We start from the raw sequence: 21981 nt of genomic DNA on the forward strand, positions 1-21981 counted from the left end.
GGTACTTGTTCTGCTGATTCCATGAGTTATTTAACAAAGCAGAATGTATGCACTTGGGAAAATAAGGCTGGAAATCATCTACTTAATCTCTTAAGAAAATATGTAGGTGAGAGCCAGACTGAGTACCCACAGTCCAGCAACCTCACCCAGCCTTTCCTGGCTGTCAGGTGGAGCCTCCAGTGGGTTCTTGCCCTGCTCTCAATGTCCACATGACACTTAGGACCAAACATCCTTTTTTTCTTCTTCCTTCTCTTCTTCCTTTAGTCCTATTGGAATAGAGTAGCATCTTCTTTTGGATGTATTTCCATAGGAATTGCCTCCTGTTGTGTTTCTCAGCAGCTCACCCCTCACAAAGGCTGCTCAGGACCTTGGGGCAATGCAGAGCTCAGGAGGTTCCTGTTCCCCTCAGGGACATCCCACAGTGTGAACTCTGATTCAGGGACTCTGTTCCATTTGTGTGTCTCCACGCCTGTGCTGTACAAGGAGGACCTGAGCAGAGTCTCAGGATGCTGCTAGGTAAAAACACCACTTGTGCTGAGATGTGCATCCCATTCATACTGAGGTGCAGCTGAAGTTTCGGATTTTGACTTACAGAGCTCTTTAGTCTGGTGGTGATGACTGCAGAGGCAGCTATGTTCTCTAGGATGCAACAGAAGCTTGAGATCAGCAGAGGTTCAAAACAAAAAAAGGGAACAGTTCCTACAATGCGCAGTGAAATTGTGGGGCTCTGCCACAGGGACTGCTTAGGGGCCAGAAACATAAATGATCTCATAGAGAAATTAGACAAATTTGAGAAGAATTGGCCCAGTGAGGCTATTAAACATAATAGTTATGATGCAACCTGTGGTGCAGGAAGGCCTGAAGTGCTGCTGCTGGAGGCTCAGAGGTGATTCCTGGGAACACTGGAGCTGTGTGAGCCCTGTCTGCTCCTTCCCAGGGAACTCCACTCCTGGCCAGAGCTGGAGCCAGGATGACGCCAGGACAGAGGGATCCTTGTGGCTGACATGTGGTGGTTCCTGCTGGAGGCTGATGGCTCTGTCCTGCCTGGAGGGCTCAGGATGGAGTGGGCTGCACCTTGGGGAGGGATTCACTGTGCCCTGGAGTGGGCTGGCTCTTGGACCCTGGGACAGTGTGATAACACAAGTGCTCCTTTAAGTCCTGGCTTACAGGCAGCAGCTGGAAATGTGGAATTCTTTGCTGATAAGGAGCAAGAGGCTGTGATGGAATGGTGAAAGCTTCCCACAGTGGAAACTACCTTGGGGTAAGAGCTACACCCCCTGCCCTCACAACTTGTTGAGTGCTGGGGAGGCCTCTCATGGTTTGGTGGGGTTTTTTTTGTGTTTGTAAACCCAGCCCTGGGAGGAAAAACATAAAATCGAAGTACACTTGGAGCTTTATTTTACATTTTCTTGTGTTGCCCCTTGCTGGCTTGTTAAGTAATATATTTTAAGACATATGTTAATATACAGATGCAAAGTAGCTGTTAGATCAATGCAGGCAGTTGTATTTCTGATTTTAAATATATACTTGGCTTATGTTTTTGCAAACCCTTTTTCAGCATAAGTTCTTCTGTTAGAGCTCTGTGGAAATAATTTATGTGTTAACCCTGAAATTGATGGGTGGTATGGGATAAAATAAATATGTAAGTGGGAGAGAAAGGAAACATCTGCCAATTTAAACTTTAGCAAATTATATGGAAGCTTGAAAGTATCTGCTAAGTTTATAACACAGTCTGCACAGGAACGCTTTGCCAGAGTGCCAGAGGTCAGAGAGCTTCTTGTCCCTGCAGCTTTAAGCAACCTTTCAGTTAAATAACCTGACCCAGGAGTAGGAGGAGACAGAAAGGAAGAGAGAATTCCACACTAGAGTAAACATGGCACGGAGATTGTGGATAGCCTGCCAAGAAAGGTGGGGTTTTCCTGCAAGGTAACAAAAGATATTGGCTATCTATGCACATAATCCTGCTGGAGGCTGACAGCTGCAGGCATGCAGCGAGGCTGGGGCAGAAATGTGCCCTCCATAGCTCAGAGTGTGCCCTGCACAGCTCAGAGTGTGCCCTGCACATCTCAGTGTGCCCTGCACAGCTCAGAGTGTGCCCTGCACATCTCAGTGTGCCCTGCACATCTCAGTGTGTGCCCTGCACATCTCAGTGTGCCCTGCACAGCTCAGAGTGTGCCCTGCACAGCCCAGAGTGTGCCCTCCATAACTCAGTGTGTGCCCTCTGTGTCCAGCAGCCACTGGGGGCTGTGCTGGGCCCATCCCAGCAGATGTGCAGTGCAGGGATGCAGGGTTGGATGCAGGTTGGATGCAGGGAGGGATGCAGGGCTGGATGCAGGGCTGGATGCAGGGAGGGATGCAGGGCTGGATGCTGGGTTGGATGCTGGGATGCAGAGTTGGTTGCAGGGCTGGATGCAGGGATGCAGGGCTGGATGCAGGGAGGGATGCAGGGCTGGATGCAGGGCTGGATGCTGGGATGCAGGACTGGATGCAGGGCTGGATGCTGGGATGCAGGGTTGTTTGCAGGACTGGATGCAGGGTTGGATGCAGGGAGGGATGCAGGGTTGGATGCTGGGATGCAGAGTTGGTTGCAGGGCTGGATGCTGGGATGCAGAGTTGGTTGCAGGGCTGGATGCTGGGATGCAGAGTTGGTTGCAGGGCTGGATGCTGGGATGCAGGGCTGGATGCAGGGCTGGATGCTGGGATGCAGGGCTGGATGCAGGGCTGGATGCTGGGATGCAGGGCTGGATGCTGGGATGCAGGGCTGGGTGCTGGGATGCAGGGTTGTTTGCAGGGCTGGATGCAGCAGAGGAGCCCCTACCTGGCACAGAGCTTTCCCTTCCAGGCTTCCACGGGCCAAAATCCCAGGGAAGAGAATGATGTTTTTAACTTGGGCATCGTGGCAGGCTGAGGTAAGCTGCAGAGCAGGGTGTGGAGTTTGCCTCGGGCTGCAGCCAGGTCAGTGATGGGTGCTGGGTTTTATGGGTGGGCACAGCCGTGAGCCCAGCAGGCACAGCCAGAGGGGCAGGGGCACAGCACAGCCTGGAGAACAGCCCAGAGGGAGATGGATGATCATTGTGTGGCACCAGAGTGTGCTTTTGTGAGAGCCCCAGTAAGGGCTGGGCACCGGTAACTGGGAGGAGAAACAGTGAACTGCCATCTGCCTCCCAGGGCAGGGCCACGAGAGGGACAGGGAGAATGAATGCTGACTGTGTAGCCACGGGTAATTCACGCTGAAAAGCTCAGTTTTGGTGTACAAATATGAATTAGTGTAGAGGCTTAAACTAGATAATGGTTTCCAATTATTAATTTGAAAATAATTTATTTTAAATTAAAATTTTAAAGTTTTAAACAATTTTTATGCTTTTTCTGCATCAATATTTCTTGAAATTGAATCTCCTAATCTCTTTAAAGTGTTCATATCTTGCCATGTCTGCCTACCTGATGATAATATTTTATTAAAATTTGTTCACAGTCTCTGAATACTCTTTCCTGAAAGAACCTATGTAAAGGGAGAAAACAATACACATCCTGTACTCCACCTTCATAGGCCTCCAACATACGATGCCACCTTTTGTTTGCAAGAGTTTAAATTTCAAATAAAATCCCAGCATTCTTTTGAAAAAAAGGAAAGGGCCTCTCCCCTGCTTAGATTGTCAAATCCCAGACTAGCCTGGAATTGAATAGGCCAAGTCAGTGACCTCAGGCAGAAAGAATGTTGGTTATTTACGTAGGGCTTCTGCTATTTTAGCAGCAAACCTTTTCTTCTGAAAGGACAATGTATACTGTTTTGTGTTTATGGCCGAGTAAAAAGCTTGTACATTTGAGATTTGCATGGTAATAGCCTTGTAACTCAATATACAGCATCCTCAAAAATAGCAGTGCAAGGCTCTGTTTTGTCTTAGCCAGTGCAGGTCTTTAGAGGCTTTTACAAAAGTTCTCTGAAAAACCGACCTTAAAATTCAGCTGCTTACATGTTTGCTTTGGTGGCGCTTTTTTTTTTTTTTTTTCTTTCCCTGGAGTTTTGCTTTTTTAAAAAAAAAAAACTAAAATTACACGTGGTTTCTTTAGGAGCTATCAGGTCAGTGCTCAAAATATTTTGATGCATCTCAAGCTAAGCTGTGCCTGCAGCTTGAAACCAGGAAAACGTGTGAGAGTGTGTGTGTGTGCAGTCCAGACACTGAGCATTTTTCCTGAAATAATGGGAGATCTTTACAGGCATTCTGGCCTGGTGGATGAGCCTGCAATTCCAAATGGTTTTTAAAGTGTGCCTTTCTCAATAGATCGTAACCATGAGGAGCTATTGTGTGAGTAAAGCACACATTTAGGATCCAATCCTGCATTCCTTAAAGTCAATGGGAGTCTGAGCGTGAAAGGAATGCAGGATTGGGTCCTGGAACAGGGGAGCAAAACTGTGTGCCAGATTGCTTTGAAAAGAAGAATACAGCACATCCACAGTAGCCACTTTTAGTGTTTCAGATTTCAAACGGCTGGAGTCTGTGAAAAGTGGCTTCTGCCAACATGCAGTATCTTCTATTCAAAGGAATTTGGCATCGATTTTTTTTTTTTCTTCCCCTATCTTAAACCCCCTGAAAACCCTAGAAATTCACCCCTTCTTTCACAAAGCCTGAGCATTATGAGGAGGGGAGGGGGCCGTGGGGGATGGAAATTTCTCCAAGGCCAGGGGCTGGGCTGGGGCTCAGTCCCCTCTGGCACCCTGGCTGGGGCTGGGGTGGCAGCTCCATCACGGGACCCGGCACCAGAGCTTGTGCTTGAGGCTTTGTGTGAGCCCACTGTAGGAGCCCGAGGAGAAAAATTTAATTAACAGTAATTGAGGGGCTACAGCAGCCTCGGTTTGCCCTGCTCACAGTGGGTGGAGTGGCAGAAGCCCTGTGGAAGGAAAGCTCTGTGCAAGCCACAGGGAGGGATGGGAACTGCAGGCCCAAACTCACATGTGAGTAAAGGAGGAATGGCAACAAATAAAGAAAAAGTATTAGAAGCTCTTGTTTTCTTATGGCACATCTTCAATTCCTAGGCAGGCAGACCTCCTCTACTGCTGAAAAGGAAACAGCTCTCCTGGGGGAAATTCTGCCCCTGTTTTAGCCAGAGGTGCCTGGGCAGAGGAGGTAGCAGGGGTGGCTTGTTATTACTTAATGTTTTCAATTATTTATTGTTTTTGTAAAACTTGGTATTTCTCTTGAAGTTTCAGCTCCTGGACTCATCTGCTGACTTAAAATTTAGCTTCCACTATTCAGAAATAGTATCTGTCCAGCCTAGAGGTTTGTGGAGAATTGGTTTGGGTTCTGGAGGTTCCACTTGCCCTCCAGCTCTTGAGTTCTGTGTATCCCAGTTCCTCATCATCAGGGGTGTCACAAGGTGAGAGGGACAGGCACTGCTGCAGGTGTGCCAGGGGTGCCCAGGTGTGCCAGGGGTGCCCAGGTGGGCAGGGGTTCCCATGGGGATGCTGCTGTGGGCAGGACCTTGGGGGGACCCTGGCCTGGGAAAGTGCCTTTGGTGCACCACAGAGCAGCTCAGAATCCAAGAGCCCCAGACCAAGAGCCAGGGTGTTTTGCAAACCAATAGCCAGGTTTGGCCTGGTAAGAGTTCACATTTCACTGAGCAGGGATGGAAAGCCTGGCAAGGGGGGCAGGGGACAGGCAGAAACATTTGCTCAGCTCAGCTCGAGCCACCTTGGGTCTCATCCCACTTGCTCAGGCTTTGGGCAGTAGAATTTTCCTTCACTATTCAGGTAGCTGGGAAATATTTGAGCAAATGTTGTGCATTAATCCCCTTTGTGTGTGTATTTACATGTCACTGTGGTCTGAAGCTTTGGGAGACTGTCACTTGAGGTGCTGGGATGAGACAAGTCCTGGTGCTGGTGTCACATCAGTCACTGCAGAGATGGCATCTGAAGCAGTTAACGAGCAATTAGGTCCATGTTTGATATTGCTAACTAAAACAGGCACAGTTCTTTGGTCAGCCAGGCATGAAGAGCTCGGGCTGCCACGCTCAGGAAGCTGAGCAAGTCATGGGCCAGAGCTCCCAGAGCACAGAGATCTCACTGCATGTCCCCATCAGCCTTAGCACTGACAGCTCATCAAGCAGGAAGGAGGAACAATCTCAAAGAGAGAATCATTGTGAGATGAATTGGGTTTTTTTTTCCTCCAGAAGGAGCTGTTAAAGAGGGATGCTGTGAATCTGTCTGGCTGTTGTGAGACAGGTCAGGAGTTCCTGGGTGTCCTTTGGCCAGCAGGATCAGGGCATGGCTGTGCTGGGGCCTCTGGCAGGGCCCTGGAGCTGTGCAGGGCAGGGACAGCCACGCTGCCTGCTCCTGCAGCTCCCTGCACAGCCATGGCCACAGCCAACAGGAGTGGCAGCCTCTGAAGTGATACTCCACTGTGTTAACTTGGGCTGTTCAGCCTGTTAATTAGCTCTGCTCTAACGAATTTCCTATCTTTAGCACTGATACCTACCACTGAACTCTTGGATTGCACTCCATATGGGAAGGTTTAATTACATTTTGTGGCTAAAACAGTGTCCTTGTTCCACACAGCTGGGACATTAGAACTAACAGGACTCTATTAGTCACTCCATTCTTTGTCCCCTCTCACACTGAGCCTTTCCCACATGAGGTTAAAGAGGCCCATGGCTGCTGGGGGTGCTGGTGGTCAGGGGTGCTGTGCTGTGGGTTTTCCAGCACGCTGTAATCTCTGGGATGCAGCAGGCATTATCTGGGAGGCAGGGCTGGGGCTGCAGCGTTCCCATGATGTCAGAGGGGAGCTGTTTGTGTTTGAGCAGCATCAGGCACGGAGACAATGCAGCTTCTCACATGAACTTGCTTACTCTACAGTGCTACTAAATCATGGTTACCAAAGGCTTGTGTGTTTTCAATCATCAAAGTGCTTAAAATATTATAATAATGCTTGGCACTTTTCAACTTCAAAGCTTGCTGCAAACAGTAATTAGGTCTAATAACCCTGCTGTGACAGTGAGACATTCCTATCTCCTGTCTTACAGGGCCGGGGGGGGTCAGCCCCTGATCCGGTTGCATCCATCCTGTGTGAGACAGGAGATCTCCCAGTGCAGGCTGTGATTGATAAACTGACCTCCCCACAGGCACATGCTCAGGGCCAGCAGCTCAGGGAGGGCTCAGAGAGGGCTCAGAGCTTTCCAGACTAGAGGGGAGGGGGCAGGACACTTCCAGTGTCCCCAGGACTGTAAAACCTGGGCTCGTTCACATTTTGTTCCATAGAGTCCTGGGGCAGCATTTGAAACAGCATTGGAGAAAAGTTTTTGCTCTGTCTTGGCTTCCTGGCTGGTGTGCTTTCACCACCCAGCAAAGCGTGGTGGAGACTGGGGACAATACTTGTGGACAGCCTGTGTCAACTGGGGGGCATTTTTCCTTTTGCAAGCTGTTTTTGAGTTGTTCCTTTGATAAAGGAGCAGCTCTCTATTCCTTTTTTTTTTAGTTTATGACATATAGGAGATAAAAATTGTGCAGGAAGTAATTGATACATTTAAATAACAGAGACTTATAAACTGGTTAAATGTCCAAACCACTGTTAAACACTTAGAGAGAGTTCTGCTTTAATTTTTATTTAAGAGTTCCACAAACCTGCATTCTTTTGGCTGTTTGTCATGTTGGTTGCAATCACCAGTTGTGATCAGTCCTCGGGATAGAGTAATTTCTAGCTTTCATTTAATTATCTGCTAGATTATCTGTGAATGTTTACTGGAGTGTCTGTGAGGTCTCTGCCTCCCACCCGAGGTGTGGAATCCCTTAGCCTGGTGCAAGGTGGGGCTGCCAGGAAATGGAATTGCTGCTGCTTTGTCACTGGCAGTGCAAAACCTTTGTGTTCTCTGGGAAAACAAGGCTGAGAGCACTCAGGGGAGAAGGGGCTTCCCCCCAGGAGCTGCTGCTGTGTCAGGAGCCTGCCCACAGCCCCTGTGCATTCCCTGCTCGGCTGCTGCTGCAAACTGGTCTGACAGGGCAGCCAGGGTGGGAATGCAGCAGGAGGAGCCAAGGGCAGGGTTTGTGAAACCCCACCCCGTGAACTCTGCCTGGGCTGCTCATTGTCATCCTAATGAGCCAGCAGCAAGTTGCATCAAGTTCTGTCAGAAGCTCTTGACATTCTTTGTTTCAATATTATGAAAGCAAATAGTAACAGGCTTGGCTAGACACAGGCATTCAAAGGGAAGCCAAGCAGCATGGCCTGTGTGCCAGTGGTAGGGTGATGTCACCTGCCCTGGCTGGCCAGGTGCTTGGCTCAGCTGGCCCAAGGAACATCAGGGGGGTTTAACTCAGAATTCCTGCCTCATTGACAGGAACAGATTACACAGAGCAGGCTGGTGCTGTGCCCTAAGTTCTCCGGGACCTTGAGAGGTGAAGCCCCCTTGTCCAGCACCTGGAGCTCAGGGCGGGCATCCCAACATCCCAATGTCCCAACATTCCAACATCCCGATGTTCCAATGTCCCAGCATCCCAACCTCTCAACATCCCAGCATCCCAACGTCTCAACATCCCAACATCCCAACATTCCAACATCCCAACATTCCAACATCCCAACATCCCAGCATCCCAACCTCCCAACATTCCAACATCCCAACATCCCAATGTCTCAACATGCCAACATCCCGACATGCCAACATCTCAACATCCCACCATTCCAACATCCCACCATTCCAACCTCCCAACATCCTAACATCCCAACATCCTAATGTCTCAACCTCCCAACATCCCAACATGCCAACATCCCACCATCCCAATGTCTCAACCTCCCAACATTCCAACATCCCAATATCCTGACATGCCAACATTCCAATATCCCAACCTCCCAACATCCCAACGTCCCACCAGTCCAACCTCCCGACATCCCAACATCGAGGTGTGGCACCCACCCTGCTGCCTGGGGCTGGGGGCACTATCCCTGCCTCTCCTGGGGATTCCTGTCCCCCTGACTGCAGTTACCAGCACTTCCCCCCGGCTGCAATTTGCTCATGATGCCCAGGCACTCTGAGGGTGGTGTCTGAGCATGTTCAGTGCTGTCATTCAGTCAACCCTTCTGGAGGACAGGGGAATTTACACTTCTGCCTTTATTTCTGAAGTGCAGAATGTAGGAGCCAATATAGGCATCCATGGTTGTTTGAGTGATAACTTGCTGTTTCTTGTTTATGAGATAATTATTGTACAGTCCTTGCATTAAATTCTTGTAAGGTAAAAGGCCTGTCAATCTTATTAATCATTGCTGGTAATAGTCATTATCATGTGAGCAAGCTGCTTGCTTGCTTTATGAGTTTAGGCAAGTCAGTTCCCTAATAGGTGTCTTGTTGTTTTTCAGCTGAAAAATGGGGGAAATGGTATTTTCCCTCAGCTTTGAAAGGTGTTGTGCTGGGAGTGCAGTGTGTGCAGTGGTGGCAGGGGTAGGGCAGGGATCCCAGCAGTGCAGGGCTGATGGGGACACTCACAGTGGGGCCAGGAGCAGCAGGTGACACCTGATGTGTCTGAGACCCTCCAGAGCACTGGCTTTGCCTTCTTGGTTTGGATCAGAGCCTTCCCACTCCATCCCAGTCCAGGAAAGTGCTGACCCCACTGGCCCCATGCTGTGCCAAGGAAAGGACAGGAGCAGAATTTGTGCCATTCCTACCAGCTTCAGCAGTGGCAGGCTGGGCTAGAGTGGGATGTTGGGGTCCTCCTGCCCTTTCTGCAGTGCTCAGGAGATGCTGGTGCCCCCCTGCACTGGCACCTTGCTCTCCTGCAGAGATCCTCCAGCAGCCAGTGCTGGGATTTGTCCCAGATCAGCCCTGCAGCTTTCTCAGCACGATGGGTGTGTGTGCTGGGGTGAGGGCAGTGCTCCGTCCCCTGCAGCAAACACCCAGCTCCAGGTGAGCATGGGGGAAAAGCTGCACCACCATTTCCAAGGCATCCTCTTCTGGGTGGACTCTTCATCTCCACCAGCTAAAGACAAGTCGTGTGCCAAGCCTGGATCTGACAGACACAACAAGTCCATTACAAAGCCATTCTGGCCTCTTTCCCTTTTCCCTTTCATTCCATGTACTTTACCTTTCCCTAGAGAGGTTTAAAACAGCTTTGACAAGCAGGAGGGAAGATCTAGATGTGGTTGCTCCTGCATCAGTTGAGAGAGGTCCCAAGGTCCCCTGATTGCTGTCCCAGCCCTGTGCCTTGCTCAGGCATGGCCCAGTTTTACCTCAGGCTCTCAGAGGGGATGAGCACATTGCCCAGGTCACCGGGGCCCTGGTCCCCACCAGAGCCACCAGGCAGCTGGAAAGACAAACAAGAGCAGACTCCACCTAGCAGCAGTATGGAGACAGCAGCCCATGAGATCCAGAGCCCAAGAATGTGCACACAAAAGAAGCATTTCCCTCAGCCACGACAGTGAAACCACCAGACAGCCGCATGCAGCATGTGATTTCCCAAAAGCACCAGCCCAGATCCCAGCTCCTTTGTGCCACACGCTGTTTCCCAGGATCACATCACAGTGGCAACGCGTAAAAGCCTCTTCCAAACACTGAAAATTCATCATATTTTCCTCAAAGTTGTTTATGGAAACCGTGGGGAGAACTCCTGCCCCTGTGAGCTGGCTCAGCGTGCTGGCCCTGGGAGTCAGACCCTCCAGGAGATGGGTGCTGTTCAAACCCTCCAGGAGATGGAGATGGTGATGTTCAAACCCTCCAGGACATGGGTGCTGTTCAAACCCTCCATGGAGATGGGTGGTGTTCAAACCTTCCATGGAGATGGGTGGTGTTCAAACCCTCCATGGAGATGGTGGTGCTCAAACCCTTCAGGAGATGGGTACTGTTCAAACCCTCCAGGAGATGGAAATGGGTGGTGTTCCTGGGGAGCTGCAGGAGCAGGACACATCCAGGCTCATTCCATGGAGAGAAGCCCTGGTAGTGACCTGGATCAAGAATTCCTCTCGCTCTCTGCCCTGCCCAGTGTGACTGCTGGCACAGCTGCTGTCCCTGGGGCTGCCAGGGTTCTCAGAGCTCCCACAGCCCAGAGCTTTGGCCACTGGGAGCCTGGAGAGCGGGAATGAGGTGAGCTGGGATGAGTGTGCCTTCCCTTCTCCCTCTCTGGCTTTACACTGGTGGAGCAGCACTGCTTTCAGCAGAGCAGCTGTGATCTGCTGAATCTACAAACTGATTGTGCTTGGTGATTCTTGAATTGAATTCTTGAATTCCTGCTTTGAATCCTTTCTGTTGGGACTCTCTGGAGTCTGCTGTGCATTTCACTGTAAAGGGAGCCACCAGTTAATGACTGTCACAGGCTTTGAGTTCCACATGGGCTAATGAAATGGCAAATGTCAAAACTTGAATACAAAAACCCCTTGTTTTCTGTGTGATTTTACTGCCCTTCCCTCCATCATGTGTGCCTTGTGCTGCTTTAGTGTTGCAGACACCTGCTGTGGCATTGATTATTGATATTTTTGAGGGTGGCAGGAACACCCATATGCAGAATCCTTTATTTAGTCCTTTGGAGATGAACACTGCTGCTGTGCGTTGCAGTGGATGTGAGCCTGCTAGGATTTTACCTGCCAAGAAAATTGTCTCAATTTGCAAAGAGACAAAAATCAAGCCTGGATTGCAAGTTTTTCAGGGATTGTTATCAGCTGGGTTCCATAACCTGCACTCCAAGGTAACATTTAGTGGGTACCTAAGGCAAGGTTTGGAGCCTGATTTGGTCAGGCCAGATAGAGCCAAGAGCCTGACCCTCAGCCCTGGCTCTGCATGGGCCCTCCAGGGAAGAGAGGGGCAGGAACAGACCCCACAGACAGGGACAGGGACAGGGGCTGTGCTTTTCACTTTGCACCCTGAACACCTGGGTTGGGGATGAAAACCAAAATTCTGATGGTCCTGTGCTTTAACAGGGAGAAGACTACGAGGAAAAGCATTCTACAATGTCAATGGCAAGGTGTACTGTGAAGAAGACTTCCTAGTAAGTAAGATTTCAGGCATTTTTTTCATTCTTTCTAAGGCAAATTGTTATTTTATGTTTGCTTTGAGAGACAGGTGATGATGTGGGGCCTCCTGGCAGTGGTGGAATGGGGAAGCATCTGCCACTGCCTCCTTGGTTTGAGGTGGTGGCTGTAAAACCAAGAACAGAACTGTCCATAAGAAAGTGTAAATTGTGAGAATAAACACTGGAGCTGCTCAGGCCTGGGACTTGCGTTGCAGCCACAGAGGCTCTCCCAGCTGGAAGTCCAACACCTGGGGAATGGCAGTGCTCAGAGCAGGGAGAGCTCTGTGCTGGGTCAGGGCTGTGCAGGCATTGCTCTGTCGGGGCACAGTTTGATCCCTGCTCTGCTCAGGGCTCTGGGGCTGCCTTGGGAGCTGCTGCCCATGGAGGGGCAGCTCAGGCTCTCTCCCTGCTCACAGAGCTTCTGTAAATGCTTTACTTTAATAGACACTCAGGCAGGAAAGGAAAGATGAAGCCTGTTGCTGAGCTGTGTTGTTCCAAAAATAAAATATTCATGCAATTAAGGGTGAGAATTGTGCAGTGCACCACAAATTATATGATAAGTGCAGACCATTTAGAATGAAGATGAAGAGGATGGCATGGCTGGGAATTGCAATTAGAGAGCAATGATATATTTTAGCTTAGAGGAAGATGAATTGGACAATCAGTATGTTGAATTTATGCCACCTTATTTATTGAAATGCCATTAATTTGGAAGCTTGGGTCTTCCAGAACAACTTTCCATTTCTAATGAATATATAATCATGCTGTTTGCAAAGGAATTATTCAAAGTGTATCCCACAATAAAATTGTTACTGGCAGTTCAAAGTGCACAAATGCATTTCTCATCAATGCAATGTATAAAAATCATGGAAATTCCTAAAATATAAATTATATTTGCTTTCATGTGTTACACCTTTACTGTGAGGTGGAGCCTGTTGGAAAAGAAATTTTTCTGTTGTGCAGAAAATAAGTATCTTGTTATAATTGAAACTTGTTCTTGTTTTGCTTGCATTCTGGAGAGGAAATTCTTTTTTCTTCCTTGCTTTTCTCAGTTCTTTCATTACTGTGTTTCTGCAGAAGCACAGGGAAGGGGAGAGGAGATGGAGTGTGACAGGGAGGGGCTCAAACCTTTGAGATTTTTCATTTGAACTGTGTTGGAATGTACTTTCCCGTGATCAAAACCTTTCATCCAGACTTAATGACATGATTGTTGTTATTAGCTTGTAATTTCAGCCTAAACACAAGAATTTGAAATCTAAAAATCTTAATCTTTTGGAGAACATTCAGTTTTCATGGGGTGGGGGGAAAACTCTTTAGTTCAGGCATGTTCTGTAGTGGGTTTCTGAAGGAAGATATTTGCAGAGATTTTCCCAGGAAAACTGAGATTAAAGACCTGATAGGAATAAAGTTTCTGCAAGTTAGGGAACTGTTGGGACACTGAAGGCACAGATTTAAAAGCCCAGGTGTGTTTTGGCAGATCCCAGTAGCAGAGGGATGGGGGAGAAGCAGATGAAGGGACACTGTGTAAGTCAGCAAAGAAACCAGACTGATGTGATCCCTGCCTGTGGTAATCCTGCTGCTGCTCAGGAAGTAGCTGCATCTTCTCTCAGCTCCCCTGAGCAAATGTCATTGCAAGAATCCCAGGAATTGTGTGGTATCACTAATGAAATCAAACAACCTTGGCTGTTTTAGAGTTCTGTGAACAGGGAAAGCACAAAGCATTCCCAAAATTGAAAGGAATCAGGCTGCAAAATTAAAGAGGAAATTATTTCAACTACTTCATCTTCCCAGGTCTTCCTCTTGAACACTGGGAAACCCAGTCCTGTCTAAGAAGAGGCATTTTCAGTCCAAAGCAGAAAATGAAATGCTTTTTCTGTATAAGTAAGAATTTCAGTCTCCACCATGACTCTGTTCTTTAGCACAGCTCCCTTTGGTGCAGCAGGATTCCCTGCTGCCCCCAGGGCAGTGGAATGTTTGAGAAGTTAGGGCAGGGGGATAAGAAAAAGATTATTTCAGTTTGGGGATGTAAACAGATCCAATCTAACTGCATTAGAATTGTATTGCTGCTAAGAAAATGCAGCCTGGCATGGTGTCCTGCCTCTTTCTTGGCTTTTGTTTGGCTGGGAATCGATCAGGAGAGTCAGAGGCTCCTGTGGGCCTGGGAGTGGGGTCACAGCTCTGTCACCTGCAGCCCCACAGCCTGGGACAGGGTATTTCAAACATGGCAAGGGTGGGAGAGCAGAGCAGCCTCAGCAGCTGTGGGCAGGAGGGGCAGGAGGGGCAGTGCTGTCCCTTGGGGCACTGTGACAGCCAGGGGAGCACAGGGGGTGCAGTGCTGTCCCTTGGGGCACTGTGACAGCCAGGGGAGCACAGGGGGTGCAGTGCTGTCCTTTAGGGCACTGTGACAGCCAGGGGAGCACAGGGGGTGCAGTGCTGTCCTTTAGGGCACTGTGACAGCCAGGGGAGCACAGGGGCTGCAGTGCTGTCCCTTGGGGCACTGTGACAGCCAGGGGAGCACAGGGGGTGCAGTGCTGTCCTTTAGGGCACTGTGACAGCCAGGGGAGCACAGGGGCTGCAGTGCTGTCCCTTGGGGCACTGTGACAGCCAGGGGAGCACAGGCTGTGTGTGCCTTGTGATCCTTCCAGGGATCCCCAGACTGAGAGCTCGATGTTCCCTTGTTCCTCACGGTGCCACCAAGGCAGCAAGGGCTGGATGAGCCCCTCTTGTGCCTCCCAGCAAGCTGTCCTGTCAGTGGGGCACAGAGCTGGTGGCACCTGGAGCCTCCCTGGTGCCTGGAGCAGAGGCTGTCCCCTTGCCAGGGCGGGCTGTCACTCCTGCACAGCTCTGTCACCACTGCTGCCTCTGCTGATCCCATTCATGGGCTGCAGCTGCTTCTTCCCTGTCACCCCTGCAGGCACCCTGGGAGTGTCCCCAGTGATTTTGGGGCTGCATGTCAGCAGCACCTGCACAGTGATGGGCAGAAAAGCTGAAATGGCTCTTGAAGGGAACAAATGCAGAAAATTTTAGTGAAGGATGGATATTATTTATGGATTTCTTCCTATTGTAGCTGCTAAAAATATTGAACATCCTATAGATGTCAGTATTTTATTTCTCCTGCAGTACCACATTGCTGTGTCAGACCAGCTCCATCTGCAGCAGTCTCCAGAGCTGCAGTCAGGGGCTCAGATGGGATACCTGGTTCTTTAACTACCTCTCACTGCTCACAAATCAGCTCTCCCACTCAATCAGAGGTGGCATGTGGAATTCACTTCAGTGTCACCTGTGGTCCCTGAATCCAAGACCTTGAAAAAACCCATTCTCTGATCCTTTCAGATGTTTGGCTCTTGGAAGAGCCCTCCTTGGCTGAAGTGTCCCCCTCGAGGTCCAGCCAGTGCTGGGTCCAGCTGCTCCAGGGGTCTTCTCTCTTCTCTCTTCTCTCTCTTCTCTCTCTTCTCTCTTCTCTCTCTTCTCTCTTCTCTCTTCTCTCTTCTCTCTTCTCTCTCTTCTCTCTTCTCTCTTCTCTCTTCTCTCTTCTCTCCCTTCTCCCTTCTCTCTTCTCTCTTCTCTCCCTTCTCCCTTCTCTCTTCCCTCTCCTCTCCTCTCCTCTCCTCTCCTCCATGGCCCTGTGCAGGTGGCATTTGAGCAGAGCACATTTGCACATTTGTCACCTTAAGCACAGTGAGCCCCTGAGAGCTTTGGCTGCCCAGTGCTTCCAAACCATCAGTGAGGAGCTGCTGGCATCAGCCTTTCCAAATGTGCCCCTCTCTTGAAAAAGGGTTTTTAGTTTGTGGGCACAGCCAGGGGTGAGCTGGTGCTGGTTTTACAGATGGGTAATGAGCTGATTGGCTCTGGCAATTAAGGGATAACTATGGTGTGAATATTAAGAGAAGTTTTAGTGATGTACAGTTATGCTATTGTAGTTTAGATGTCCTCTGCTCTCCCCATGGTTCCCTTTCCCCCTGCATTGTTGCCATCACACAGCCTGGGCTGTCCAGGACAGGTACAAAGAAGCTGCACACGTGTCCCTGGCATGGGGCAGGGGGGAATGGAAAAGCTTGGGGGTGCTCAGGGGTTGGGCATGGCAACAGCTTCCCTCCAATCCAGTTACAAGAAAGCAGTTTGCACTGATAAATGGCAAAGAGGATCTGACTGACAGACCTTGGAGGGGCCAGGGCTGGCTGATGCAGCCCCCAGGGGTATAAAAGACTGAGCATCCATCTTAAAGATGGACCTGCCACGTGGTATCCATGAGGGCAGTTCCCAGTGCTGCAGCATTTTCCTTATGTACTCCTTTGTTGTATTTTTGTCAAGGTTTAATAAACCTTTTCAAATTTTCAAAGTGAGCAGTTGTCTCACACTGGTGCTCCTGGGGAGGCTGCCCCAGCACAGCCCACATTGCCCCTGCCAGGGCCACCAGGCACATCCTCCCAGCAAAGAGTTTTCCCATGTTTGCCTTCATTGAGGGCACACTCTCCACACCAGCTGGTTTATTCTGCTCTGTCTATGCAGAGAAGAAGTGTCAGAAGTTTCTTCCCCACTTGTGCTGTTGTAGGTGGGCAGGGGATGCCACGGTGGGGCTGGGAATGGCTGGTTGAGAATGGATGGATGGGAATGGATGGATGGGAGTGGATGGATGGATGGATGGATGGATGGATGGATGGATGGATGGATGGATGGATGGATGGATGGGAGTGGATGGATGGGAATGGATGGATGGATGGATGGATGGATGGATGGATGGATGGATGGATGGGAATGGATGGATGGATGGATGGATGGATGGATGGATGGATGGATGGATGGGAGTGGATGGATGGATGGATGGATGGATGGATGGATGGATGGGAGTGGATGGATGGGAATGGATGGATGGATGGATGGATGGATGGATGGATGGATGGATGGGAATGGATGGATGGATGGATGGATGGATGGATGGATGGATGGATGGATGGATGGATGGGAATGGATGGCTGGGAATGGATGGATGGGAGTGGATGGATGGGAATGGATGGATGGATGGATGGATGGATGGATGGATGGCTGGATGGGTGGATGGATGGATGGATGGATGGATGGATGGATGGATGGATGGATGGGTGGATGGATGGATGGGAATGGATGGATGGATGGATGGATGGATGGATGGATGGATGGATGGATGGGAATGGATGGGTGGATGGATGGATGGATGGATGGATGGATGGATGGATGGATGGGTGGATGGGTGGATGGATGGATGGATGGATGGATGGATGGATGGGAATGGATGGATGGATGGATGGATGGATGGATGGATGGATGGATGGGAATGGATGGCTGGGAATGGATGGATGGGAGTGGATGGATGGGAATGGATGGATGGATGGATGGATGGCTGGATGGGTGGATGGATGGATGGATGGATGGATGGATGGATGGATGGATGGGTGGATGGATGGATGGGAATGGATGGATCGATGGATGGATGGATGGATGGATGGATGGATGGGAATGGATGGGTGGATGGATGGATGGATGGATGGATGGATGGATGGATGGATGGGTGGATGGGTGGATGGATGGATGGATGGATGGATGGATGGATGGATGGATGGGTGGATGGGTGGATGGATGGATGGATGGATGGATGGATGGATGGATGGATGGATGGGAATGGATGGATGGATGGGTGGATGGATGGGTGGATGGATAGGAATCCCCTGCACCTGGAGGATGTGGAATACCTCTGCCCCCCAGGGTCATTTTTGTCAGCCTCCTGCTGCCAGCCCTGATTAGCTGCACATTCTGTCAGTGCTTAAACCCTTATTGGCTAATTGAATTAAGTGAATTAATCAGATTTAAAAAAATAAGTACACAGATAATTCTACAGATAATTCTACTTCTGCCCAAGAGATTGGCTGATCTGTGCCATTTCCAGGAGGACACTGCATGTGTGAGGACCAAAAAGAACAAAAACAACCCCCACACTTCACATTGCTTTGCTTTAGCCCTAAGGAATGTCCAGTTACTCCTTTAAATGCCACCTTAAAGTAGCAAGTCCAGCAAGACCCAAGTGTTGCCCCAGCCCTGTTAGGAGCTGTTATTTCATGAAAGGAAATAAAACAAATGACAGTTTAATCCTTTCCTGAAAGCTCTTTGGACACAGATGGCTAACTAGCCATAACAGAGACACTGTTCCTGGTGAAGTGAACAAAAAATAAATGCCTTACTGTATAATAAATAATCCCAGTCAGATGTTCGTGTTTCATTTTGTTGATAAATTGCTGCATAATCAGGGGTGAAGGAAAAATAATTTTAATTTCTCTTTCCTTTTCTATGCTTAAATATCACGTAAAGAATTCATTATTTTTTTAAAATACTGTTTTGCTTGGCAAAAAACACTTTAAAAATGTCACCAAAGCAGCCTGAATCTTAGATCTACTATCTATCTGTTTGCTTTTTTTCCTCTTTTTGATAGGCTTTCCCTTCTCTTGAGGTAATGAACATTACTGAGTAGGGGTCCAGTAGAGGTTAAGAAATGAGAGAATTTCCCTCAAGGGAGGAGATGAGAGGGAAAATGAACCTCGTGACAGATGTTAGTTACATTGCTTAATGCACTACTGGAAGAGGCTCAGATGCTCTGGAAATAACCTATTTCAGACACCACAGGCTGCAGTGCTCTGCTCTAAGGTCATCCCAAACTTCCCCTTGTAAGATTTTCTCTTTCACTGTCTTAAAACTTTGCCAAATTTAATCATTTAGGCTGAACTTCTTCATGCTAGGTTTTTGCCTCTGGCTGCCTTTGCTGTCATTAGTTTTTGAAAGTTTCATCTAGAGCTGTTCATCCATTTCAGTGAGCAAGACTGGAGGAACTCTGCCCGTAAATCCTCACCGAGAAAGGCTCTAAAAGCTTCATTTTGCACATGGCCAGCCATAAAGAGACTCAGTGCACTCCAGACCTGCAGGAGCCTTTGGGTGTGCTCTCCCTGCCCTCCCCAGCTCCAGAGGGCTGTGGCAGGAGGAGGGCATCAGTCCAGAGCCCCAGCAGAGCCTCTTGCAGCCCTGAAGTCTCTCTCCAGCCTTTCTTCTCCTCTCCATCCACTCTGGTGGTGCTCTGGATCCCTTTCTCCCCTGCCCAGCCACTGGTACCCCAACCAGGACACTTCTCTTTGCTGGTCTCTGCAGTGCAGGAGTTGGCTACAGAGGGCACAGAGGGCCTGGTCTCACATCCACAACTGTAAATGTCACAGTGAGATCAGAAATGCAGAGGTTGTCAGGGTGTGCAGGAGCAGGAGGCAGCTGGGAAATGGAAATAAATGCTCAGCCTTTCCTGGGAAGGAACAGGATCTCACCCAGGAGAACTGGGAAATGGAAATGCTCAGCCTTTCCTGGGAAGGGACAGGATCTCACTCAGGAGCACCTGAGGTGGGAAATGGAAATGCTCAGCCTTTCCTGGGGAAGGGACAGGATCTCACTCAGGAGCATTTGGGAAATGGAAATGCTCAGCCTTTCCTGGGAAGGGACAGGATCTCACTGAGGGATGAGCAGCTCATCAGAGCAGGGTTTGCACCTTCATCTCCTGAAGCACCAAACACAGCAAGACCCTTACCCCAGCCAGGGCCCCTGGGCATGGCTGCAATGGAAATATTAATACTAATGAGGCTTTTCTTCTCAGTTTGTGCACATGCTGTTTTCCAGGGCTGGCAGTGTGGGAAATGGCCTGTCCCACTTGCTGGGGCTCTCAGAAGATAGTTTTTATTTAGTGTAATGGAAGCTGGTGTCAGCTGGAGTCAGAGGTTTGATTTTCCATCTCAGTGGCTATAAATGTTTGGAAGTCCCCCTTGGGAGGGAGCCCTGGGACTGGTGCATTAGTCAGAGCCCATTTCTGCTAAGTGGGACTCTTAGAAAAAAACAGACTCAGTTGAAAAGGTGAATGAGTGAAGCTGCAGCTTGTGTCCATTTCCTATCTGATGGGAATCACAGAGCACATGGAGCTGTAGATAACTGGGAGGATGTTGTGTGGAGAACAGAAAGACAGAGAACAGACAGATAGGGGAGTTTATTGATAAGTTTAAAGAATGATGGAATCAAAGCTTAGAAAGGGATTTGCTGCAATATTCCTGAGGTACAGAAGCGTAAGGAAGTCTTTGAGTGTCTTCAAGGTGCTGGTTGCTGTAGGTTGGGACAGAAGGTTCCAGAGTCAGTGTTGGTGTCACTGAAAACAAAGGCAGACATTTATAGCCTGTTCCTGATGGGGGCATGAGGGAGTGCAGTCCTGTTGCTGCCTGTGTGTGTCTTGCTCCAGCCCCTCCCTGCCAAAAACATTTGAATAATTTTCTTCCTTCATTTTCCCTAAGTTTGTAATATGCCAGTGGTTCTGGGTGTATTTTATAAATGAGTTTGACAGTAATGATGATTAATTGGGGTGTTCTGAATTGAAGCATTGGGTCAAACCTACAGATTTGACCCTTAAAATTCAAGTTTCATAGTGTAGGGATATCGGTCAAATATTGGTCTGCCTCTGCACTGTGGACTTGGATGTGAATCAGCATGAAGAGTGTGTAGAGCTGACAGTTTGGGTTTGCCTCTTACTGCAACACAACTCCAGAGTGCTGTATCCTGGATCAAGAAGTTTCAAGTCCATTGAAGCTGGTGGCTGAAGTCCCATTGTCTGCAGGGGACACCTGGGTTTTCTCCTGGGGATTCTCCCCAAAGTTTTAAAGCTGGGGCCCATAAACAATGAGAGAAGCTGAGGGTGCAGGCTGAGAGCACCACATGCAGGAGTCACCACAGGGCTCACTGGGATGCACTGGGAGTCCTGAGACATCTCAGGTTTATTAAAGAGCAATTCCCAGGTGGTACCCAGGCCCAGGTGATAACACAGAGAAACATAATGCAGTGAAAGTTCAGAGTGTCAGCAAGGTCTGTGCTCAGCCTTTCCTGAACTGGGCTGCAGGCTGTTGAAGGAGTTGGAGGAATCACTCTCTGGGACATGGTAAAGGAGACAAGGACAGGCAGACAGGCTTTTTTCTGAGATGTATCACTACTCACTACCTTTTGTAACTCTCCCTTTAGTGTTACATTTGCTGGTGGAATGTTGGAAGAGCCTGTTACCAACTCCAGCTGGTTTCATGCCAGATAATCACTCCACTATTTCTCCTTGAGATGGTGATCCAAATAGTCAGACTATCCATTTTTCTTAATATTCCATTGAAAAGTAAATTACAATAACTGAAGCACACTTAAAAGAACTAGAGCCCTTTCTAATGATGTCTTAACTCCTGCCAAACACTTGTAAGCAGACAGCATTAATTTTTTTCTATGGGAGGGTTAGAAAAAGACCTATGTGAGAAAGTTTCCACTTTGGTAATAAACGTTGCTATTAGCTGCTGTTATGTTCTGAATTGAAATCTCTCAACAACTGTTTTTGAATAAAATCCAGATGATTTTTGTTCCAGGAAGATAGGTTCTTGTGTAAACAGCTTTTTCAGTGTGTGCAGTAGATGTAGCAGGGACAGTAAACAACCTGCAGCAGAGTTACAGCCCTGTGCAGTGTGAAGTGCTTTACAGTGTGAATCAGGTCAGTAAATGTTGGGCTCTGTAATATGATCAGAGTTAAAGCTGTTGATTCAGCCTTTTTTCTTGATCACTATCACTGTGATGCTCCCACAGGAGTTTGTTTAAGGAAGATCTAGTTAAGAAAATCATTAGTGGCTCCTAATCAATCACACAGCAAGAAGCCTTGGTGAGTGCCCAGTCAGGGTCTCTGTAGGATGTTCATGGCTGGGCTCTTCTCAGGGGCTGTACAATGGCAGAGTTCAGGATCAGCTGAATTCTGGCACAGCTCTGTGCATGGCCAGACCTCTGCTGCCTCTGTGCAGAGCATGGAGTCCCTCCTTGCCCTGTCCTTGTCCTTCAAACACAACAAAGTGGAAAGACAGGAGCAAGAAGGCAAAGTGCTGTGTAGTGTTTCCTCACAGACTGCAAGGCAGGGTCAAGCACAGGGTATATGAGGGGGTTTCAGC

At 48.9% G+C, this 21981-nt stretch overlaps 1 protein-coding gene across 1 annotated transcript in view; it reads left to right on the forward strand.

The window, feature by feature from the left end:
* Nucleotides 1-21981, forward strand: part of WTIP (WT1 interacting protein) — an 85696-nt gene that overhangs the window by 46215 nt on the left and 17500 nt on the right. The window contains exon 3 of the mRNA XM_058813529.1: nt 11883-11950. Within this exon, the coding sequence (XP_058669512.1) occupies nt 11883-11950 (68 nt within the window). The remainder of the gene's footprint in view (nt 1-11882; nt 11951-21981) is intronic.

Source organism: Ammospiza caudacuta, chromosome 13 (assembly GCF_027887145.1).
Source record: "Ammospiza caudacuta isolate bAmmCau1 chromosome 13, bAmmCau1.pri, whole genome shotgun sequence".
NCBI classification, from domain to species: domain Eukaryota; kingdom Metazoa; phylum Chordata; class Aves; order Passeriformes; family Passerellidae; genus Ammospiza; species Ammospiza caudacuta.